We start from the raw sequence: 20,973 nt of genomic DNA, 5'->3' as shown, positions 1-20,973 counted from the left end.
TGGGATCGAGAGCTCAGGCAAAAAAATATTCAGAAATGACTTAGATATCACACTTCCAATAGTGAGCCAAATTTTGGCTTATTTTACTAATGTGTCGTAAAAAAATTACGTTGCGAACGTGATTTATTCACTTTTACAAATATAAACCTGCCTTTTATTCTTTATCTTACTTCACTTTATTTTACCTGCTCACATCCATATTGCACTCCAACAGGATCAACTTGCCCAAGCATTTGGTCCATGCAGGGGGTGAGGAGGAGGAGGGCAGAGCTAAAATGAAGACCTGCTTGAGTACGGAACAGCTGGAGGTGGACGTTGATGCATCCAGTGATGGTTCTAGTGAAGTTGGCTTTGAGTTTGCTCAAGCTGAAGTCATGATGAAAGGAATGGCCAACAATGGTGAGCGACATCACTGGGCTTGTTTTGTAATTCCGTTCATCAATAATGCTGAAAGTATTTAATGTAGTGTAATTATCTAACTATTATGTCATACATATTACTAATAATCTCCTCAATTTTGGTTGCACCTTCTCAGACCCCTTGCAGTCAGTGTTACAGACCCTAGAGAGGCAGCATGAAGAAGAGAAACGCTGCGCCCTGGAGCGCCAGAGGCAAATGTACGAACAGGAGCTGCAGCAGCTTCGTCTGCGGCTCAACCCTGAGAGATCTCCCCATCTCCTTGACTTGTCGGGCTTAGCAAATAGTGCTGCTGCCACTGGCACATCACCAGCCTCCCACAAACGCATGCGGCGCTGGAGTGAAGACAGGTGAGACCTGCTCAATGGGGACCTTTTCACAAATGTGTTTATTTCTTTATTATTATTTTTGGATAAAATCCACATACATTGTATGGTTTTGCTTTCAAGAGAGGCTATGATTACTCGAAGCCTTCGACGTCTGAAGGAGCAGATCGTTCGTGCCAACCTTTTGGCTCAGGAGGCCTGCTTTATTGCAGAGGAACTTAACAAAAGGACAGAGTATCTGGTCACTTTGCAGATACCAGCTGCCAATCTCGATGCCAACAAAAAGGTATGATGATATCGTCTTATATTTTGGAAGAAGTATTGTACTTTCCTTCCAAAGTAGCCATGTTAATGTGGTGGTGTACGCCAATTTTGCATCATAGAGTAACATTGATATTTATTTTTGTAAATAGCGTGACGTGGTGCTGAGCGAGCCAGCCATTCAGGTGCGCCGTAAAGGGAGAGGGAAGCAGATCTGGGCAATGGAGAAGATGGAGAACAGGCTGGTGGACATGCGGGATCTCTACCAAGAATGGAAAGACTTTGATGAAGACAACCCTGTGAGTCAGGAGAGTGAATCCTTTTTCTTTTTTTTTCATGCATGCCAGATCCTCCACACCAGCATCTATCTAAATTCAAATACAATCTGCTTCTTCCTCTGGTTGTTAAATCGGTGGAAGCTGATGTCTGTGGATCTCACTCTGCTTCTTCTATCCTTCCTTCCTTTCCTCAGTCTCTCCTTTGATCTCTTGAGGTCTCCCTAATTTGTTGGAATTTAGATGTTTCTGGGGTTGGTGAAAGACTCTGGTTGGTAACCCGGTGGGTAGTAGGTAATGTCTGGTCGGTGCTGGATTTCACTTTCCTTTCTTTTCTTTAATACTTCCTCGGGTCTCCTGACAACCTCACGACTCTAGCTGGATTCTGAAGTATTCGGTTTCGGTGAACGGTATGGGATTTTTGATGATGATGACATGTCGAATCGGTAAAATTACCGAATGAACAATACTGAGCTCTCTCAAGAAAAAAAAAAAAAAGACGAGTGAATCCTAGAGATTGAATGCTACCGGATTAGTTCAAGAGACTCATTCTAATTCACTCTATTAGAAAAAATAAAAATGCGTAATAAGTTTGACGCACCTAAAGAAGAGTGTTGTTAACAAGCTTGGCAACTTTGAATGATTAAAAAAACTAAAACCCTCATTAATAAATAATAACTGGCACTAAATCAGTATGCATTTTCGTCGACTAAAGAAGACGAGACAAAAATGTACTGCACTTAATAAAAACTGGATTAAAATCTATTGACATTTTAGTTCATGAACAAAAACGAGACGGAAATTATTTGATTTTGTAAAATCCTGTCTCTGCTAATAGTCACTGTGAGCCCGTGATGTGACTCACAGTGACACACCCCCTTTCATATCTGCAGTTAATGAGTGCAATATGTACAAACACATGGGACAGACAGGAGGTGGATTCACAAAAAAAATAAAATATAGTTATAACGTAACATTTATCAAACGACTATAATGTTCCAACAATAATGTTTAATCCAACCGCTAACTAATGCTGGCAAATTTACTAGATCCATAGCATGAAGTTGTTGATATATTGTAATTGTGTGCGAAGATGTTTTTCATCAAAAAGATGAGAGAAGATTTTATGTGAAATAGTTTTAGATCTGAAATGTTTAACATAATCTGCTGCCCAAAAAAATAAATGAATACAGGGGTTAATCAGAGGTGGGCAATCTCGGTCCTCGAGGGCCGGAGTCCTGCAGGTTTTGGAGGTTTCTCACTTCCAACACAAGCTGATTCCAATCAACAGGATCGTTATCAGGCTTTTGCAGAGCTTGCTGATGAGCTGATCATATATCAGCTGTGTTGGAGAAGGGTAACATGCAAAACCTGCAGGACAACGGCCCTCGATGCCCACTTGTGGGTTAAATGATTGTCCTGGCTAAAACTAGACTAAAACATTGGCAGTTTTTGACGAATTAAATTGTGTTTTTTTGGACTAAAATAAAGACTAAAATGCTACATTTATAGTCGACTATAAATGGACTAAATAAAAATGGGATGAGGTTGACTAACTATGATAAAAACTAACAAGCGGGATTGAAACTGGACTAAAACTGAGACAAAATTTGAAAATGGAAGATAATGTTTTGAACATTTTCAGACTGCGGACATGTCTACTGAATGTGATGAAACCACGCCCCTGCCAATTTGTCACCTGTCAATCAAATAGATTTATTATGCCTACATTGTTTGGGGCTTTGAATTATATAAGGAATAGCCCCACTGAGTCGTTGCTATTTTTTCCAATGGTGCAGTGAGGGGGCGCTAGCTCACGGACTGACAGGCTTCTGGAGAACGGAAGCGGGCCAGTCCAATACGTCACCACCTTACTTGGTGTTGTCGGTGTGTATGTCACAGCGTGATAGACCTGCACCTGCTTCCTGCTAGTCGTATGACCAAAGTAGCCTATTTTGTGTTTTAACATACCTGGAACACGAAATATATCACACTTGGGTATAAAAATTGTAAATAAAAACACTGTGCATTTTTGGGTCTGTTGACACAGCAAGCTAGCTAACTGCATGTTGTAGTGGGAGACACGGGTCAAGTAATTGTAACAAAGTAACTTAATTGTAAAAAAGTAACTGGATTAGTGAAAACTGTTTAACAATATATCTCAGCAAGTGTCTGCTACGTTGTTCTCAGCACATTCTTTTTCATTTTCAAACATGTACTGTAAAATGCATTTCGAAACAAATCTCTGAGATCTTCCCATGGTCTTTTTGAGCAATGTAGATTTTTCTTCCTCTTTTTAACACAGATGATGCGGTCTTATTTCAAACGGGCCGACCCATTTTTTGATGAGCAGGAGAACCACAGCCTGATTGGGGTGGCCAATGTGTTCCTGGCATGTCTGTTCTATGATGTAAAACTACAGTATGCAGTTCCCATCATCAACCAGAAGGGAGAGGTAGGACAGTCCTGATTGTGTTTTCGCCAAAGTCTTATTTTCCAGGCAGACATATTCAAATCTGTTGCCAAAGCAACAGCTACAGTATCTTATGTTTGTGTTTCAGGTGGCGGGTCGGCTTCATGTGGAGGTATGGCGAGGAACAGAAAGCTCTGAGGACGAAGGTTCACAACAAACTAACACAGATGAAGAAGCACAGGAGCGTAAACTGAACTGTGTGGTGAGAACTTGAGTACTCTCTCATGTGGTGAATGTTCACGTGTGTTGTAATGCATTTTGTTTTGAGTAACCAAATGTGTTAGCAGCTTATATGCTGTTCTGTTGCCACCGCAGGTGAAAATCCTCCAGGCGACCGGTCTTCCTCGTCACCTGTCTAACTTCGTCTTCTGCCAGTATCACTTTTGTGGACAGACAGAGCCGATATTCATCCCTCCAGAAATGGCGCGGGCCCCCTCGCCATCTGCTTCCAAAGACCCTCAGTGCACCGTTGTTTTTGACAGATCCAAGGTATCACTTCATGATATACAATGACTGGCGTGAAGTGTAAATCATGATTGTATTTTATTATGAAATTGTTGATTGGAACTGTCTTTATTGTTTTTTTAAGGAGTTATCAGTGCCAGTGTCAGAGGACTTTTTGGAGTATTTGTCTGAGGGTGCGGTGGCTATCGAAGTGTATGGTCACAAACAGGACAACCATCGGAGGAACCTGGCGCTGTGGGACCTCGGTGTAATTCAAGCCAAAACTCGCTCCCTCAGGGAAAGGTTTATAATCACATTTATTAAGAAATCACTTTGCGAAGTCCGGAATTCAGGAAAGAAATTAAGAATAAGTCCAGGTTGTCCCCTGTCTCTTGCCCTGACGAGGATAAGCAGTAGAAAATGGCTGGATTGATGATTACCCTGAGCTGTAAAAATTAATCGACAAGTAATCCATTATCAAATGAATTGAAAACTATTTCAATAATCTAATAATTGTTTGAAGCAATTTTTTTAATTTGTAATTATCCTCTGATTTTTAGCATATCAGCACTTCAGCAGTAATTATTCACTGATTTCTATAGTCCTTCATGAAAGAAGACTGATTATCATATGCGTTTAATCAAATTAAGACATTTACAAACATCAGTTTTTACTTTGGAAAACAATGACTGAACCGGTAACATAGTACAACATCAATCCCACCTTTTTTTTATTGCTATACAAATACAAAATAAACACCAATCACTGATTAATAAACAGTAATCAAGTAAAAAAAAAAAGCTTTTGTAATACACTTTAATGCAAAATTAAAATGAATCAGATTCGTCAATTAATCGTTTGAATAATCGATCGATTATTCGATTCTAAAAATATTTGATAGTGGCAGCACTAGTTAAAAGTGTTGCAAATTCTTTGTTTCTTTTCCTGCATCTTTCCAGGTGGAGCGAGGTGACTCGGCGGGTGGAACTGTGGGTGCAGCTAATGGAGCTAAATGATGCGGGGCAGTTCACACCTGTGGAAATTCTTCCTGCTAAGGACGTAGGCACTGGGGGAATCTTTCAGCTCAAACAGGTGTGTTTTGTCGGAATATTTTTGCCTGCAATTATTCGGCGTTATATTGGTATGAAAAAAATTCTGTCAGGCATGATTATAATGCTCATTATCCAAAAACTACTCTTGTGAAATCTTGCCATTCAGGGTCAGTCCCGTCGAGTTCAGGTGGAGTTGCGCTCTGTGCCGGACTCTGGCACAATGCCGCTGATCTCCATCTCTATCCTGTCTGTGTCCATTGGAGACGTCAAGGTCCAAAATACAACAATAGGCAGGGACTCACTGCTGGTAAGAGGACATGATCATATTAATAGTACAGTATTGACATTGTTTTTTTGTTTTGTTTTTGGTGCAATTGTGTTGATCTGTAGTGATATGCCAAAACTTTCCTTCCATCTGCCTTTTCCACGTTTTAGTATTTATATCAAAATATTGATCTAAAAATATCTATTTTTAGGTTAGGGATGAAGAAATGGACAGCTACCAAGTAAGGTTTGCTCTTACATATCATAATATATCAGCTAATGTATTTGGCCAACCTATGAAAGAGTTTTTTGGTAGGCAGAACATCAAATGCTTATTTTGGTTGTGCTTGTGTGAAGGAAATGGATTTGGAGAGAATGAGGGAACAATGGCTGGCCACGCTTACTCAGCGACAGGAATACCTGGATCAGCAGTTACAGAAAATTGTGTCCAAACCAGGTACAGGTGAATTAAAACACTCCACTGTTTTACATGCACATATTAAGAAAACATCTATTCAACTTTTTTCAAAAAGAAGTGATAGTAGGGAAAGACCGATTATTAGGCCAATTACCAGCGCCAATATTTAGCATTTTGACGAATATCGGCATCAACCTTTTTGAAGAGTCATACGGCCGATAATAGATTAATTAAAAATTATGTTAACTTCAAGCAACTATTTATTAAAATTTTTAGTTAGCTTTATAAGAGATTCTGCTGACCCTATGAACTCTCCGCACCTTCTGTTTTTACAAGTACAAATCCTACATTTCAGATATTTAGAAATTTGTGTGAAAAAAATATTTTCTGTAACAAACAATAGGGAGCTGTTTAATTGTTAAATTTTTATTTTACTTTTTAAGACATGCTAATGATCCTGGGAAGTCCCAGAACTTTTTACAAAAATTGTAAAAATTTCTATTGACTAAGATAAAAGACAAACTAACATGCGAATCTTACAAGAGTTTTGTTTGTTTTGTTTTTTTGACACCAATATTTGCACTTTTAATGAAAATGAATATTTGCTCCAAATATTGGTTATCGACTTCTTTGATTATAAATCGGTACTGATATCGGCCCTGAAAAAAACATATGGGTCTAAGTCTAATCATAAAAACACAATTATTCCTGAATTGTCGCTTTACTACCATATGAATAATACAGGAGCATCAAAGGGATCAATAATGGTGGTCATTGATTTTAGCACAGTAAAAAAAGATTATTTTGGGACTGATGTATAATTGATTATTGGAAGGGTTACGCCGGTATTATTAAAGTATTTTGTAATATTTTGCCATGTACGTTTATTGTAATTATGGTTGAGAAGACATTTCTAGTTCTTCTTAGAGACACCCTGACCCTCGTTATCTTCCCTCCTTCATTACCAAACCGTGACGTCACCTGTTTCACCTGCACATGTGCATACAGATAAGTCGGAGGACGATTTGGAGCGGGAGTCGCAGCTGCTTGAGTGCCGTCTGACACTCACTGAAGAACGCAATGCCGTTTTGTTGCCGTCAGCTGGCAGTGGCATTCCTGGAGCACCAGTTGAAAGGTTTGTGTCCAGGCCCACTGTTGCCGTTTCTTCAATTCAACCAAACAATGCTGCTTTTCCCTTGCAGAGTTCCTGTACCTGGGATGGAGACACACATTCCTGTCCTGTTTCTGGACCTCAGCGGTATTTTGCCTGTAATTCTTTTAGCAACACATTCCTTCACTGAATCAAGGGTGAGCTCACTTCTGTAATGTTCTGGTCTGTAGCTGATGATTTCCAGTCGAACCTCTCTGCCCCTTTCACCGGGGGTGTAGATGCATATCTTGCTGGCGAATATGAAGACGACTTCTTTGACCTTCACGTTGTCAAACACTACGATTCAGAAGTAAGGTGACATGCACCGGTTCTGTTCTGCAAAATTATACTTTGTTTTTTTCCAATTTGGTTAAAGACTTAACAGGGAGTTAATTAAAGTAGCACTAAGAAACTTTTCAACCTTAATAAAATATTTTCATAATTCTTCTGATGAAACATCGACTTAAAACTAGTTGAATTGTACTTTTGCCATGGCCTAAGGGGGTCTGTATCCTTTTGACTGGCACTAAACAACTTTGAGGAGGATAGTAGGAACGCTGCCACACAAAAAACTACAAATCTGCTGACTGCTTTATGGCATACGTCACTTCCCTCTTTACCCATTTGTTACAAAGACAGAAGTCAATTTGACTGGCGTGAGCTAAAAAAACGCCGCAATGCGCTTGTCCTCATGAGAAATGTGGTCTTCCTTCAGGCATAACATTACTGCTTTTGTCCATATGGTGCCGCCATAATCAACATAAACTGAAAGTTCCTTAGTGTTGCTTTAAATATTGGATGAAAACATTTAACTCATTCACTCCCAGCCATTTTCACTGAAGCAACCCCCTTCGCTCCCGGCTGGATTTTGACTGATTTTACAAGGCCCACAGAATATTGTGTTCTATTGCTATAAAAACATACCTCCCAAAAGAAAGATTAGAGTCTCTTCTTTCATCTGGAAAAAAAAGTACATTTCTATCTGTTTCCGTTTTGCAACAATTAGCATAAGAATATAGCTAAGTTTCATAAATTTTGCTTAAAACAGTGGGGGAAAGAGCTGATCTCTTATACTCTGCTCTAACCTGCTGGCCGTTTTTGTAATAAATACCATTGCTTTAACCGTTTTGTGCAGTTGAGAGGCTGCATCAAAGCCTTCTGTATGCTCTAGCATAAAATAAACGTATAAATATGTCTTTGGGACACTTAAAACATTTAAAACAGAATGTATTTATAAGTTTTTGGGAGCAAATTAGTTAATTAAATTTTCTCTTTGATGTGGTCTAGATAAAGGTGGAGGCATCCTGGGACTCAACAGTACATGAGTGCCCTGAGCTCAGCCGAGTGACATCTGGTGAGCAGAGGGTGTACCTGACCATCCATGTCGTGGTTGAGTTGAGCCACCCTGCCCACATGCAGCTGGTCCTGAGGAAACGCATCTGTGTTAATGTCGCTGGGAAAAAGGTGAGCTTCGTTCTTTTGTTCCTGTTTAACAGCAGAATTACACAAACCTACTGCATCTAACTTTGTGGTGGTTAAGGCATAGGTAGAAAGAACCCATTTAACTTATTCTCAATGGGCGTCTATCGTCATCAACTGGCATCAAACTGTACATTTCTCAATCCTTGTAGATGCAGTACTTTGGATTTGATATCAGTACAGCTTTTAAATTGAAGATATAGATTAGGTGGTGAATTTTATAGGTCTGATTTTAAAACAAAAATGAAAATACCACAAAATTCTGATGTGCTCGTAAAATTACGGATTGTTTTTTTTTTTTTTCACTTGTGTTAACATTTTGAGAGAAGGGATTTGCTTGATTTTTTCAGTGAATGATTTAGAAATATTCAAAACAGGACCAGATACACACAGGAGGTTGATGTCTATTAAAATGGGGAAAAAAGAGCACTTTTATGAACTTACATTTGTGTTGGTGATGCAGGGTTTTGCCCAGAGTCTTCTGAAGAGGATGTCCCAGCGCAGCACCATCCCAGGATGTGGCGTCACCTTTGAAATTGTCTCAAATATACCGGGAGTAAGTGTCTATACCATTTTATACAGATATTTATTGGGTAACAAAACTGAAACATAACCTAAACGCCATATTGGGTATTCTGGGGCACACACATCAGTGAAGGTTGATGATACTAGGCATGGCCGATCACTGGTTTGATGGTTTACTGTTGTTTTAAAAAGTCATGGTTTCAATAATTGGTATTACTGGCTGTCACTAATAATGAGCTCGCTGTAATTTTTTTAGGCGATGTCGAAGCGGGGTGCCAGCGTGTATTAGTTAGCCCCATGGACAACATGAGTAGCCCACAGGTCTTTTCTCAAAATAGCCCACCAGTGATGGGACACTAAGAATATTTTTATTTATTTATTTTTTTTACTTAACATGGTAGCTGTTTCTCCTGTAGCAAATATTATTTTTCCTTAAAAATGAAATATTTAGTGCTCAATGGGGATTTTTTTTTAAATTGTAATTATTTTTATTTTTTTTACCAAGTGTTTCAAAAAGGGTCATTTTAGAGCTGTAATTTTCATACCGTGACACTGCAATATTTTTGTTTACGGTTATCATACCATCACAATTTAATACCGGCCCGTGCCTAATACCATGATTATGCAACTGCCGTGGTTTTACTGTGAATCAATATGTGTTTATGTTGTAGCATTGATACCATATTGACTAAAAACGATAACGTAATGTTCTATTTATCTCACAAATAAAACCAAAACTGTCGATAGCACCTTAAATACAATCTTTTACTGATTGCTTCCTCAGGATTTTCACGGACCGGAAGACCGAGAGATGCTGGCCCGATTGGCCGCCAGCACGGATGATGACCAGTCAGGCGACAGTGAGGCAGCTATCGAGAAATACCTGCGCAGTGTCCTGGCTGTGGAGAACATCCTCACTCTCGACAGACTGCGACAGGTTGTGGTGAACGATGAATACGCAGCATAGAAAAGTATTGTCCTGCTAACATAACATTTGTTCTATAGGAGGTGACAGTGAAGGAGCAACTAGCAGTCAAAGGGAAAACAACAAGGCGCTGCCTCAGCTCGCCAAATGTCAACCGGGTAAGTGAAAAGCAGTCTTTACTACATCCCTGGGTAACATCTCTTAGTGGCCCTCATCTGGTTGGTTCTCCCCACCCCTGGCCCGACCTGCTGTCACTAACGCGCTACTACATGCTGCTTCTGCAATTCTCCACCCAGCTCTCAGCCAGCAATCTAGACATATTCTCTTCAACTCATAAACTTGGTGACTTCAAGGTGAAAAGCATAGTACTTCAGCTTCAACCTGTTTTTTGTTTGTTTTTGTTAATACGCTTCAGTACGACGGCGTATTAGGGCCACGTATAAATATATATTTTTTTAGAGGGCGAGGAAATATTCAGAGAAAAAAACTCATAAAATTGCGAGTTTATAAAGTGGCAAATTTGAGAGAAAAAAACTCTTAAGCGAAATACACGTAGCATAGCTATAGTTTAATGTGAGGATTCGTTAGTGATTAATGGGACACTGTTTATAAAATGAAAAGGCAGGATGGAGACGGATTCATTCTTAATTTAAACTGTACTCATATCAGATTCTAGCATACTTTAGGTAAATGCAAGTGAATGACGGAGAGCAGCAGATTCGACACATCAACTTAGCTACTTATACAAAAAAAAAAAAAACATTTTGAATGTGGAAATAATGATTCTGGAAACATAAATGTACAAGTAAATATATATATTTTTTAAATTAACTTAAATGCTTGATCCTCAGGGTGTGGACCTTCACAAAGCGAGTTGTCTTTGTCGCTGGCAGTACCCAACGCTTCAAAGTGCGAATGCTTAACACAGGGGTTAAAGTTCTCCGTCGTGGGGACGGATTTCCGTCATTTTGAAAATGAGATAGCACCCCATAAACAAGTCCCCATAGGGACTGCACATTTGTTTAAGATCCCATCACTAAACTAACATTGCTTTCACGCATTGAATTTATTAATACCACCTTGAAAATTCTTGAAAAAAGTATTGAATTTTAATATCTGGGTGAGGTCTTAAATTTCATACCTTCTCCGTGGAGAAGCAGCAAGCCATATTAGGAGAAGTTGGCGGAACTGTCTGTCCCTAGAGTGTAAACTGTCAGCGTGCTGCGGCGTCCTGCTACGGAGGAGCTAGTTACTAACCTGCTACATGCTAACGTGAGTCAGAGTTCCACCTTCTTTCTTTCTTTTTTTTTTTTTTTTTTGGGAGAGAGCTCAGTATTGTTCATTCGGTAATTTTACAGATTCGACATGTCATCATCATTGCTCTCTTTTTTTTTTCTTCTTTTATTTTGTATGTGCATGTGTGCGTGCGTGTGAGTGCGTACTCATTAATTCACCTAAAACCTATTAAAAATTTAAAAAAGAGTTCCACGTTCTTTACATATTACGCACCGATGTACTATTTAACACCATATTAACAATAAAAATGTCAAAACTAGCGACTGGGATAAAAGTATGTTTTGCGGTTGATGTAACGCATCAACTGTTATGGAGAAAGCAAATCTACTTTCCTCATAGGCTAAATAAATAATCTATGTATCTGGGGTGAACAGCTGTATGTCTGTCTGTCTGTCTGCATGTATGCATGCATGCATGTATGTCTGTCTGTATGTATGTCTGTCTGTCTATATGCATGCATGCATTTAAATAGGTGTCAATTACACATGGATTTTCGCTATTCGCGGTCTTGGCCCCTGCAAATAGTTGGGGTCCACTGTTACTGTCCAAGTTACATTATTTTAATAGTATGGTGATTGGATTACGTAAATAACTACATTTCTTTTTAACAAGTAATGAGAAACTGCATCAGAAGAATACAATTTAAAAGTAAACCTCCCAACACTGCTTATATAGCATAACAAGACCATGTATTATTAGTTATTTAATTATACATTGATCTGTCTTTTAAGTCGGCTTGATTTTTATCTCTCAAAATGCATCAAATTGATGTTTTTAAGTATGTATTAAGTATTTTAATTTTTTTGCATTCCCAATTACCCTCCTAGAGCGGTCGTATACTTATCACATTTTTCATCCTTAAATATTATTATTTAAAAAGAATCAGTGTTCGCCCTCTATTGCCCTGCAAAATTTGTGTTAATTGACCGCAGTCAATTTGAACATAACATTTTTTTTCAGTCAAATTACATTTTTTTGCTTTAACCCTTGGCTTAACATCATATGGTTAAAGCCATTATTATATCCTTATTTGAAAACTAGACCGAAAGTATTGGCACAAACATCCGAGTAGTGTATTTCTCAAGTTTTTTTTCCTCACAAATCTGCCACTGTATAAAGTCGCAAATTTACCACTTTATAAAGTGACAAATTTGCAAGTTTTTTCCTCGGAATATTTTCTCCGCCCTCTAAAAAATATATATTTTATACGTGGCCCTAATACGCCGTTGTACTTCAGCTTTAAGCTTTCTCTTAGTTTTTCAACTTTTTTGTTTCATGCCCTCATTGCTATATAAAAACAATAAGTTGTGCAAAAAGTATAGAAGTCACTAAATGTTGAGTAGAGTCTTCAGTAGAAATTGTTTCAAGCCACAGATGACATGTTCTCATGTGTATTTGTGTTGTGTCGGTGCAGGGTTGGGAGAGTCACCAGGACCTCTCCGCTGCCCCTCCTCATTCAAGGCGCACGATGCCCAGCTTTATATCGCACAACCTGAACCCAGACACTGGTGCGACAAATTAGCCTTCCCTAATTGCTTCTTGTGATGCTAGAATTATCCTTCATTGTTTCTTCATCTTGCTTCTTAGGCTCTGCTCTATCTTCTCTTCCTCCAGTGAAGGCTGTGCCTAACATCCTCAAGTCGTTGCTTTCTGCTGGCAAAGAAGAAAGTGGAGACCAGACAATTGTCCATCAACAGGTAGTCTCTCCAGCTCAGGATTTATTGTGTTCCTTATAAGGGATTTCAAGTTTATATCGCCACGTTCTAGATTTAAAGGGGACATCTTAAGAAATATTGACTTTAGAATTTACATCAGGGGTGTCCATACTACGGCCTTGGGTCCATTTGCGGCCCGCGATTTATTTTTCAGCGTGCCGTGATAAAAATGCAATTTTGTTTTTATTTGACACGACCTAGGCTAGTTTAAAAAACAACAAATCAAACAGTAGACAGAGTGAGAAGGGAGGGGGTAAAATAAAATACTGTAGATGCCACTACTACAAAAAAAAGGCTAAATTGTCTGATTTATGAATATATCACATTAATGACCCTCAAGTGTTTTAAAAATGGTCAGATGACTACAGTTTGCTCTTGTTTTGGCTCAAGTGGGTTACAGGCCTGACGACCACCCCAAAATTTAGAAAATTCCTTAAAAAGAACCCCGACTGTAATGACAAGATTGCTCTAAAGTTAGTTTGTTCCTAAAGGGACAATCAAAACTCTTGAATGCATCTGGCGAATGACGAGAGCATGGCGTGGGGGAGGGTGACTCTACCAATAGCATGTTGTTTCTTTAGGAACGCTACGAGGCTTAACTTGCTTTCTTTATAGGCGTTTCACATTGCTCGGCAGAGAGCCACCATTTTACGTCACTATACAATGAATGCGTTGCGACGTAAGTAACAAAGTACGTCCAAATAAAGTTTCTACAAAACATATTAAACTGAAAATGATTTTTGAAAAATTAATCGGGGTTCCTTTTAACTCTTTGCCTTATCGCCTCGAACAGAAAGCTGCTATATAGAATTGCTTGCTTGATTAATTTTAGCCTGTTTAATAAATCAAAGTAGATTATTAAAAAAAATTTAAGTGGCCCCTTGAATCCTTCCATTTTTCTGAATACGGCCCTCAAATAAAAGTTTGGACACCACTGATTTACATAATACCGGCTAAGTTTCTCCGACCATGATTTTGCATTTTCAAGGACTTCACAAACACACGATCATGTTAAACTAAAAATAGTGAGCAGAGTTGCAGTATTAGTTAAGATTAGCATTTGCTAACAGTATAGTTCGAAATAGCTTCTGATTACTGTCACATGCTGGGATGTTTGATGAAGTTGTTAACTTTCTCACTCCCAGCTGTTTTACTATATTTTGACAGATTTTGCAAGGCTCACAACAGAATATTGTGTTCTATTGCTATAAAAACATGTCATCACTCGTGGCTTTGCCGGAGAGTGAGTCTGGTCAACCGCCCAATCAGCATCTCTGAGGCGGTACAAACCTGGCTAACAGACAGTGAAATGAGCGAAGAGCGGAGGCTAAGTAAAAATCCAACATGGCTACTAGTCGAAGAGAGACAGTAGTGAATGACATCGTTGAATGTTGTTGTTGTGAGAAAAACTTAGTGACGTTGCTAACCAAGACGACGTCACGCAAATAGACAAATTTGATTAGCCCGGCCTGTTTTCGGCCGGTGCCCAAACGCTGTTTATGGACGCCTGTCCGGACTCGGAAAAAGTGGGTGTGGCTTGCCAGGCTAATAAAAACATGTAACCTACCAAAAGAAAGATTAGAGTCTCTTGTTTCATCAGGAAAAAAAGTATATTTCTATCTGTTTCCGTTTTGCAGCAATAATAATTTCATCATTATTCACAAATCTATTTAGAAATGTGAGTAAAAGAGCTTTTTTTTCCAACATGGCCGTGGTTGATCTTTTGCTCTGCTGCCACCTGCTGGCCATTTGTGTAATAACCACCATTTCTTCAACCGTTCTTTGCAGTTGAGAGGCTGCATAAAGCTTTCTGTATGCTCTAGCACCAAAAAAAACAAAAAACTTAAAAATACGTCTTTGGGACACTTAAAACGTATTTATACGTTTTTGGGATCAAATGAGTTAATCTGGAGCGCGGAGTGTTTATGTATGCACGCTAATTGACGTGCACTTGGCTTTATGGGTGTTCACGTTTCTCTTCATACTGCTAGTAGCCACTTGCTAAGCTCTAGTTACGCCCCTGGATGTTGTGTGTGTTGGTTAATGGGGTGACCAGTGGCATATTTACATATAACAGGTCCACCTCTGAAACGGCATTGATGAAAGATGCTGTATAATTTTTGATCCTTGGTATTTTTGACAAAAGCTCATCATAGATTTGAGATGATTTAAATTGTGAAAACATTACACTATGTGGCTCCTATGAAACGCACTGATGAATATCAGTCCCGTATAACTTTCGTTTTGTAATTTAGGAGCGAGCTGCTTAGAAATGCTAAGTAGCACCACTTGAGTGCAAATGATTGATGGGTTGCATAACATGTTTTCTAATGTGCTGTTTGCGATGAAAGCCGAGATTGTTCCAAGCAGCCCCCACTGAGACGGGAACATACTCTGTAAAATTTGCGGTAATTTGGAGCAGGTGAACTTGTCATGCTCGTGCTATCGAAACTCTTCACTGCGGTTAAAAACACGACGGCACTCCACTTGTCTGATGAGCACCTTCAGCCACAGTCTGCGGCCCACGGGGGGAAGGTAATCAAGGAAATCGCGTGTCGTAGCGCTGGAGTGGAAACTCTCATATTGGCGGGGTTGCTTCTGTAAAATCTCAACATAATAAAAAGAGAATGCATTTCAAGGTGGCGTCCTGCATGTGTCGACTTTCAGGTTGGCTGTCCTGAGCCCCCGCAGGACAGGATAGATGTGTTTGACCTGCTCTCGACCGTCCATGTAGGTTGCGCTGCTGCTCAAGCTCCAGTGTCCTTTTTAGTTCTCATCTGCTGCATGGAGAATGAAGCGCATCGCTCAGAACGCTATGCATGTGTTTAATTCATTTATCAGCTTGTGTGCTGCCTCGCAGTCAAAGTCATTAGCCCAAAAAAAAAGCTTCACATTTGAGAAATAATGTTTAAACACAAATGGCACAATATTTCATCAGCTAACGGCTCACTTCGAGTGGCAGTACAAGAGAACTGAATTGGGATAAACGATTATGGATGCAATTATAATTGCACTGCAATTACCCTGATTGTTTTAAGGTGATTGTCTGTATGAGGGATCTGATAAACAATTATTTGTCTCATATCACCATCCTCACTGCTAATCACTCCGCTAAATACATGTTGTTTCTCTTTGTGAAACATGAATATACAGACCTCATTACATGGATGAGAAGTGCAGGCAGGCCCAACATAATGAAACAGATGGCCTGGTTTGCTATCCCACTTTCATTTTCTTTCAGGCGCTGTGATTTCGCTATCTGTCTTACGGATCACACGTGAACTTTTCCCCATAGGCTCTATTTCAGTTTTACTGGCTCACTGATGACTGAATTGTATGATTTCTTCACAGCGCTAAATTGCACGAGCATGCTCTTTTGTAAGACGCTTAGAAAGAGCGCTTGGAAAAATGTCCACCATGTTAGGAAACCCGAGTCGAACCTTTAAACTGCTCCTCTGTTGCAGAATGTTCCTCGTATCATGGTGCAGTCAGCCAGTTTTGAAGAGGGAATGAACACACGCCAGCAAGTAAGTTGAAGTGTCAAGATGTTCTCATTTCTTTATTTATTTAAAGAGAAAAAAAGATGTTCTCATTTGCTGCGAGCATCAAGTATGTCTCTTGAAATTAGACACTTTGAGAAATATTCACTCATATGTTGCTTTGATGGATACATCAGGACTTTTATTTTGGTACACAATGCTAGGATTGGGTGGAATTGTCTTTATTCTTCTAAATAGTAGATCAGGGCCTTGGTAACGACCAATCACGGCTCAGCTGTGTTCAGAGTTTGGTCATGTGACGTTCACAAGCTGAGCCGTCATTGGTCGTTACCTGAGCCCTAAGCAACTGTGACGTCATCTTCAGTCAACAAGTGACAAAATGGCCGCCCCCTGGGAAGGATAAAAGCGGGTGGATTTTGCTGCTTAATTCATACTCCAGAAAGGCAGTATTAATCACAATACCGTGGTATATATATTTTTTATTTTCACTTTTATTTAATTTATTTTTAATTTTTGGTCCTTCATCAAATAGGGTATTTCTATATTGCAGATTTCACTCATGCGATGGAAGTGGTGCACATCGTAAACCAAAAACCCCCTTTTAGTGTAAATCTCCAATAAATAAAATTAACTATACCTTCACTTTTAGCGTTTCTTTGTAATATTGGATCAGTGACTCTTAAGATTAATATTTGGAAATGGAAGACAAGCAGAGTTACAATAAAATCAATACAATCATCTGCAAATTGTACATTTTACTTGACAACTTGCATTACTTTCATGTGTACGAGTGATGGGAAAATGAAGCTTCATGAAGCACTCGTGATATATATATATATATATACATATTATTTATGTATGTTTTACTCCTCTAGATGCTGCTCTTGGTTTAAAAATAAAGTTAGTGCAATGACAATTTATTACATTTCCACTGCATCTTTAAACCAAGAGTGCCATCTAGAGGGGAAAAAAAATTGCAAGTGAGCTTCATTTGTCCATTACTAAATTATATAGCTTTCTAAACTCACTGCAGATTGAGAAAACTCTCCTTTAATGTTTTGCTGATATTTTTCAAGCCCGTCAGCATCCCTAACAAGTTGTTTTGGTTATCCTTCAGGTTCCTACTGAGGAAATCAGCCTGCCCGCCATCTACCAGGAGAGCCCCAGATCAGTACCTCTCCCTCCACCAATCATCCCAGAGACAGAAGACTCCACCCAGAGCTCAATGAGCGAAGCGTCAAGTGGTTACATTTCAACCAGCATCTCCACGGCGACGCTTTCAGACGTCTACACGCTGAGCTGGGACCTTCCTCCGTCGTCAGGCCAAAGAGCCGATGAAGAAGAACATAAAGTGATACAGAGACTCCCCTTGCAATCTGACATGAACTCGGGTTCTGAACCTCACGAGTCTTTCCAGGCAGCCGCCGAGATTGACGACGATCCGTCTGATTTAAATCACAGTCACCGGGAGCCAAATCCATCTCTTGTAGTACAGGAAGTCCAGGCCAATATTCCGACAACACATTTGGAACGCGACTCAAAAGAAACAGAGCAATTGAACAGTGAGCGACAACTAACAGACTCAAAACCAAAGACTTCTGTCCTGGAAAGTGTTCAAATGAAAATGAAAGAATCCACGAAAGCAATTCAAGAAGTGTCTGCGAAGAATGAACAATCCAAACAAGACCATACTAAGATGGAGTCTGAAGATCCTGCTCCTGTCTCAACCCAAATCTCATTGAAGGATTCTGATCCACTATCTTATTCCCAGGAACAATCTAGTGGTTCTGCCATCACAGCTTCCTCCACTGATGAAGTCCACCTGGAGGCAACACTTGATGCCTCGGCAGAAGCCAATAAGCAACGCTCCAAATCCCCCACAGCAGCAGTCAACCCTTTCAAGATCCAGAAAGTCCAGTCATCAGAGCTCAAGTCTTTCCAGCGTATACTTGGTGAGCCGCAGGCGGAGCCTGTTCAGACCGACATTTCAAAATCAGAGCCCAATCTCGCTGAACCCTTGGAGCTCATCTTAGACTGCGAGGAAGGAGAAGCAGCCGCTGCGGTCACTCTGCCCGACTGGATAAAAGAAGGGGAATTTGTTACTGTAGGGACCAATAAAAGGGGCATCGTGCGCTACGTGGGACCTACAGACTTCGCCGAAGGCACATGGGTGGGAGTGGAACTTGAGGTACCTGCAGGTGAGTGGAAAACCCCCAGAAAGTAATTCTGAGATCTAATGTCTAAAAGTGCTGATTGATTGAGTAATAATGGTAAAATGGAGCTTGGTGAAGCTTCATGAAGCACTTGGGATGTTTTAGGGCTGGACGATTAACCGAAATGTTATGGCGATTTTGAGTTTGGCTTCTCTCGATCATTAAAACGTAATGATCAAAGAAAGATGATTAACTCATTCACCGCCAGCCATTTTAGACAATTTCAAAATGTTCAATACCCACATGATATAATGTTCAATAATTATATGTGAACCGAATTTGCCAAATGACAGAATACAGTCTCTTCTTTCTGCCTTGTCCTGTTCTTTTTTTAATTGACAGGAGAAAAATGTAGGTTGCACAAAATGCAGCCATTACTCCCATGGACTCTCAAACTGTATTTCTTCTTCTTCTTTTCCTTTCGGCTTTTCCCTTCAGGGATCGGGCAATGATGTCATCTTCTGGTGGTTTTGTATCAGTAAAGTTGTCTCCAAGCTTGACATTTACAGTGGAGCATAATTCGATTCCCCCCCACCTGGCCCCGTTGAAAATAATGTATTTGACAGAGACAGTATGTGCAGAACGCTGCGGCGCGTTTACTTGTGAAACGACCCTGAATGCGCCACGTAGCTTGTAGCTAGCTCGAAGCGAATTATTGTGATTCTGGCGTCCCTAATCGTCCTTTAAGCTGTTTAATGACGCTCCAGTTGAAGTTAACTGTAAAACTAAACACACGATAAGGAGAATTGCATACAGTGTGTATTCAACTACTAAACATATTTCGTTTTTATCACGTCGCGAGGCTAGCGCTAATGCTAATGCAAGTGTAAGGAGGATGCCATTAAAATGCTAACAGAAAGTTAGCATCAACTTTGGAAGTAATAGCCCTTCAAATAACGAATATTCACACACAAATGCTGTGGAAACACATGCATGTAAGATAGCACTACTCAAAGGCACAAATTCTTCTCAATTTGTGAAAAACAAGTTATTTTAATAGAATTAAATGCCTCTAAGAGGCCGAAAAGCGCAGGAACAGCCAGTATTTGTTTTGGAATGACTGATTTAGTAGTGTTTTTATTTCACTTTTTTATTTGAACTTTTTTAAGTTTGAAGATTCACAGAATTTTCGTTCATTTAAAAAGTTAAGGATACAAATATATCCTAAATGAATAATTGTTTTATTATTATTATTTTCCCCATAATCTTTCAGCCCTGGGAAATTTTTGTCTTGGAAATTGATTTCCATTGCATCTTTAAATCAAGAGCGCCATCTAGAAAAGTAAAAAAAAATATCCCAAGTACTTCATGAAGCTTCATTGGTCTATCACCACTGTGGGGTCATCATATGTGTGCCGTTTACCAGGAAAGAACGACGGCTCGGTAGGAGGGAAGCACTACTTCCACTGTAATCCCGGTTACGGAGTGCTGGTCCGGCCGGACAGGGTGAGCCGCGGCGGCGGCAAACGGCGGCGACAGCAGCAGAAGCGACGCAGCGCCAACTTGTCGGGATCCACTCCCAACCTGCCGGCGCTCACGGCTCTGGCCAAAGAAGAGGCTGCCTTCGCATCATCAGCTTCTCGCAATAGTGGAGAGGTCCATAAAAATTGTTGACAGAAGAGCTGAACATGTGCACATATAACCCATTTTTCCTCCCAAAGTTTTCATTCAATGCTGGATGTGTTAACTTGCACACTTTGTAATGCTGCATGCCAACAAGTGTAGGTTTTGTTTTGACATTAACAATTATGTATCGTATTTAGAATCTAATGGGGGTTTTGCTGCTTTAGGGATGTTTTTGTAAAATTACTTTTAAGCATTTTTTATGCTTTGTTTTTATGTTTTGTGTGCCTTGAGATGTCACGACATGACTGTACAAGTGAGTTCCTTGTTCATAACTGGGCATATATCTGGTTAGTGATGCCAGGTGGTCCGCTGCTTCAGTCACTTAACTTGGAACATCAAATCTGTTGAGTACGACTTTCATGAGGATGATAGACATCCTCCTTTTCTCAGAATGAGCATCAAAATTAAACATGTAAGATTCTAAGGGCTTAAGTTTTGTCTCCATCAAACAGTTACCACTTAATGCTGGCATAAGTGCTTTACTATGTAAATGGTAGAAGAGTTCTCTAGAAAGTTGATAAATGTGAATATTTGGGTGTTTGAATTGACCTTTAAACCACATATGTTTTAAAGAAGTTATCTTTTGCAAGTTTTCTTTTTCTACAGTCCCTCAA

The 20,973-nt window shown here is 39.7% G+C and overlaps 1 protein-coding gene across 11 annotated transcripts in view; it reads left to right on the top strand.

The window, feature by feature from the left end:
• The window catches only part of LOC147158329 (kinesin-like protein KIF13B), a 42,169-nt gene extending 21,235 nt beyond the window's left edge, over window positions 1-20,934 (top strand). For 4 of the 11 annotated variants that reach the window (XM_086060928.1, XM_086060929.1, XM_086060926.1 and 1 more), the window contains 25 exons: window positions 215-399; window positions 536-767; window positions 867-1,029; window positions 1,157-1,303; window positions 3,585-3,734; window positions 3,841-3,954; window positions 4,068-4,241; window positions 4,342-4,499; window positions 5,156-5,288; window positions 5,415-5,555; window positions 5,725-5,754; window positions 5,870-5,975; window positions 6,939-7,065; window positions 7,133-7,188; window positions 7,272-7,390; window positions 8,368-8,544; window positions 9,023-9,115; window positions 9,869-10,021; window positions 10,090-10,167; window positions 12,720-12,813; window positions 12,893-13,002; window positions 15,688-15,750; window positions 16,485-16,547; window positions 17,638-18,718; window positions 20,100-20,934. In XM_086060928.1, coding sequence (XP_085917054.1) covers window positions 215-399; window positions 536-767; window positions 867-1,029; window positions 1,157-1,303; window positions 3,585-3,734; window positions 3,841-3,954; window positions 4,068-4,241; window positions 4,342-4,499; window positions 5,156-5,288; window positions 5,415-5,555; window positions 5,725-5,754; window positions 5,870-5,975; window positions 6,939-7,065; window positions 7,133-7,188; window positions 7,272-7,390; window positions 8,368-8,544; window positions 9,023-9,115; window positions 9,869-10,021; window positions 10,090-10,167; window positions 12,720-12,813; window positions 12,893-13,002; window positions 15,688-15,750; window positions 16,485-16,547; window positions 17,638-18,718; window positions 20,100-20,347 — 4,195 coding nt within the window. In that variant the 3' untranslated portion in view covers window positions 20,348-20,934. The remainder of the gene's footprint in view (window positions 1-214; window positions 400-535; window positions 768-866; window positions 1,030-1,156; window positions 1,304-3,584; window positions 3,735-3,840; window positions 3,955-4,067; window positions 4,242-4,341; window positions 4,500-5,155; window positions 5,289-5,414; window positions 5,556-5,724; window positions 5,755-5,869; window positions 5,976-6,938; window positions 7,066-7,132; window positions 7,189-7,271; window positions 7,391-8,367; window positions 8,545-9,022; window positions 9,116-9,868; window positions 10,022-10,089; window positions 10,168-12,719; window positions 12,814-12,892; window positions 13,003-15,687; window positions 15,751-16,484; window positions 16,548-17,637; window positions 18,719-20,099) is intronic. The other 7 variants (XM_086060934.1, XM_086060930.1, XM_086060937.1 and 4 more) reach the window with 6 other exon arrangements.
• The last annotated feature ends 39 nt before the right edge of the window (window positions 20,935-20,973 follow it).

Source organism: Leptonotus elevatus, chromosome 18 (genome assembly GCF_054856555.1).
Source record: "Leptonotus elevatus isolate MCC_2025b chromosome 18, RoL_Lele_1.0, whole genome shotgun sequence".
Classification (NCBI taxonomy): domain Eukaryota; kingdom Metazoa; phylum Chordata; class Actinopteri; order Syngnathiformes; family Syngnathidae; genus Leptonotus; species Leptonotus elevatus.
Note: the sequence above shows the minus strand (reverse complement) of the source record. Positions and strands in the feature narration are given on the sequence as shown.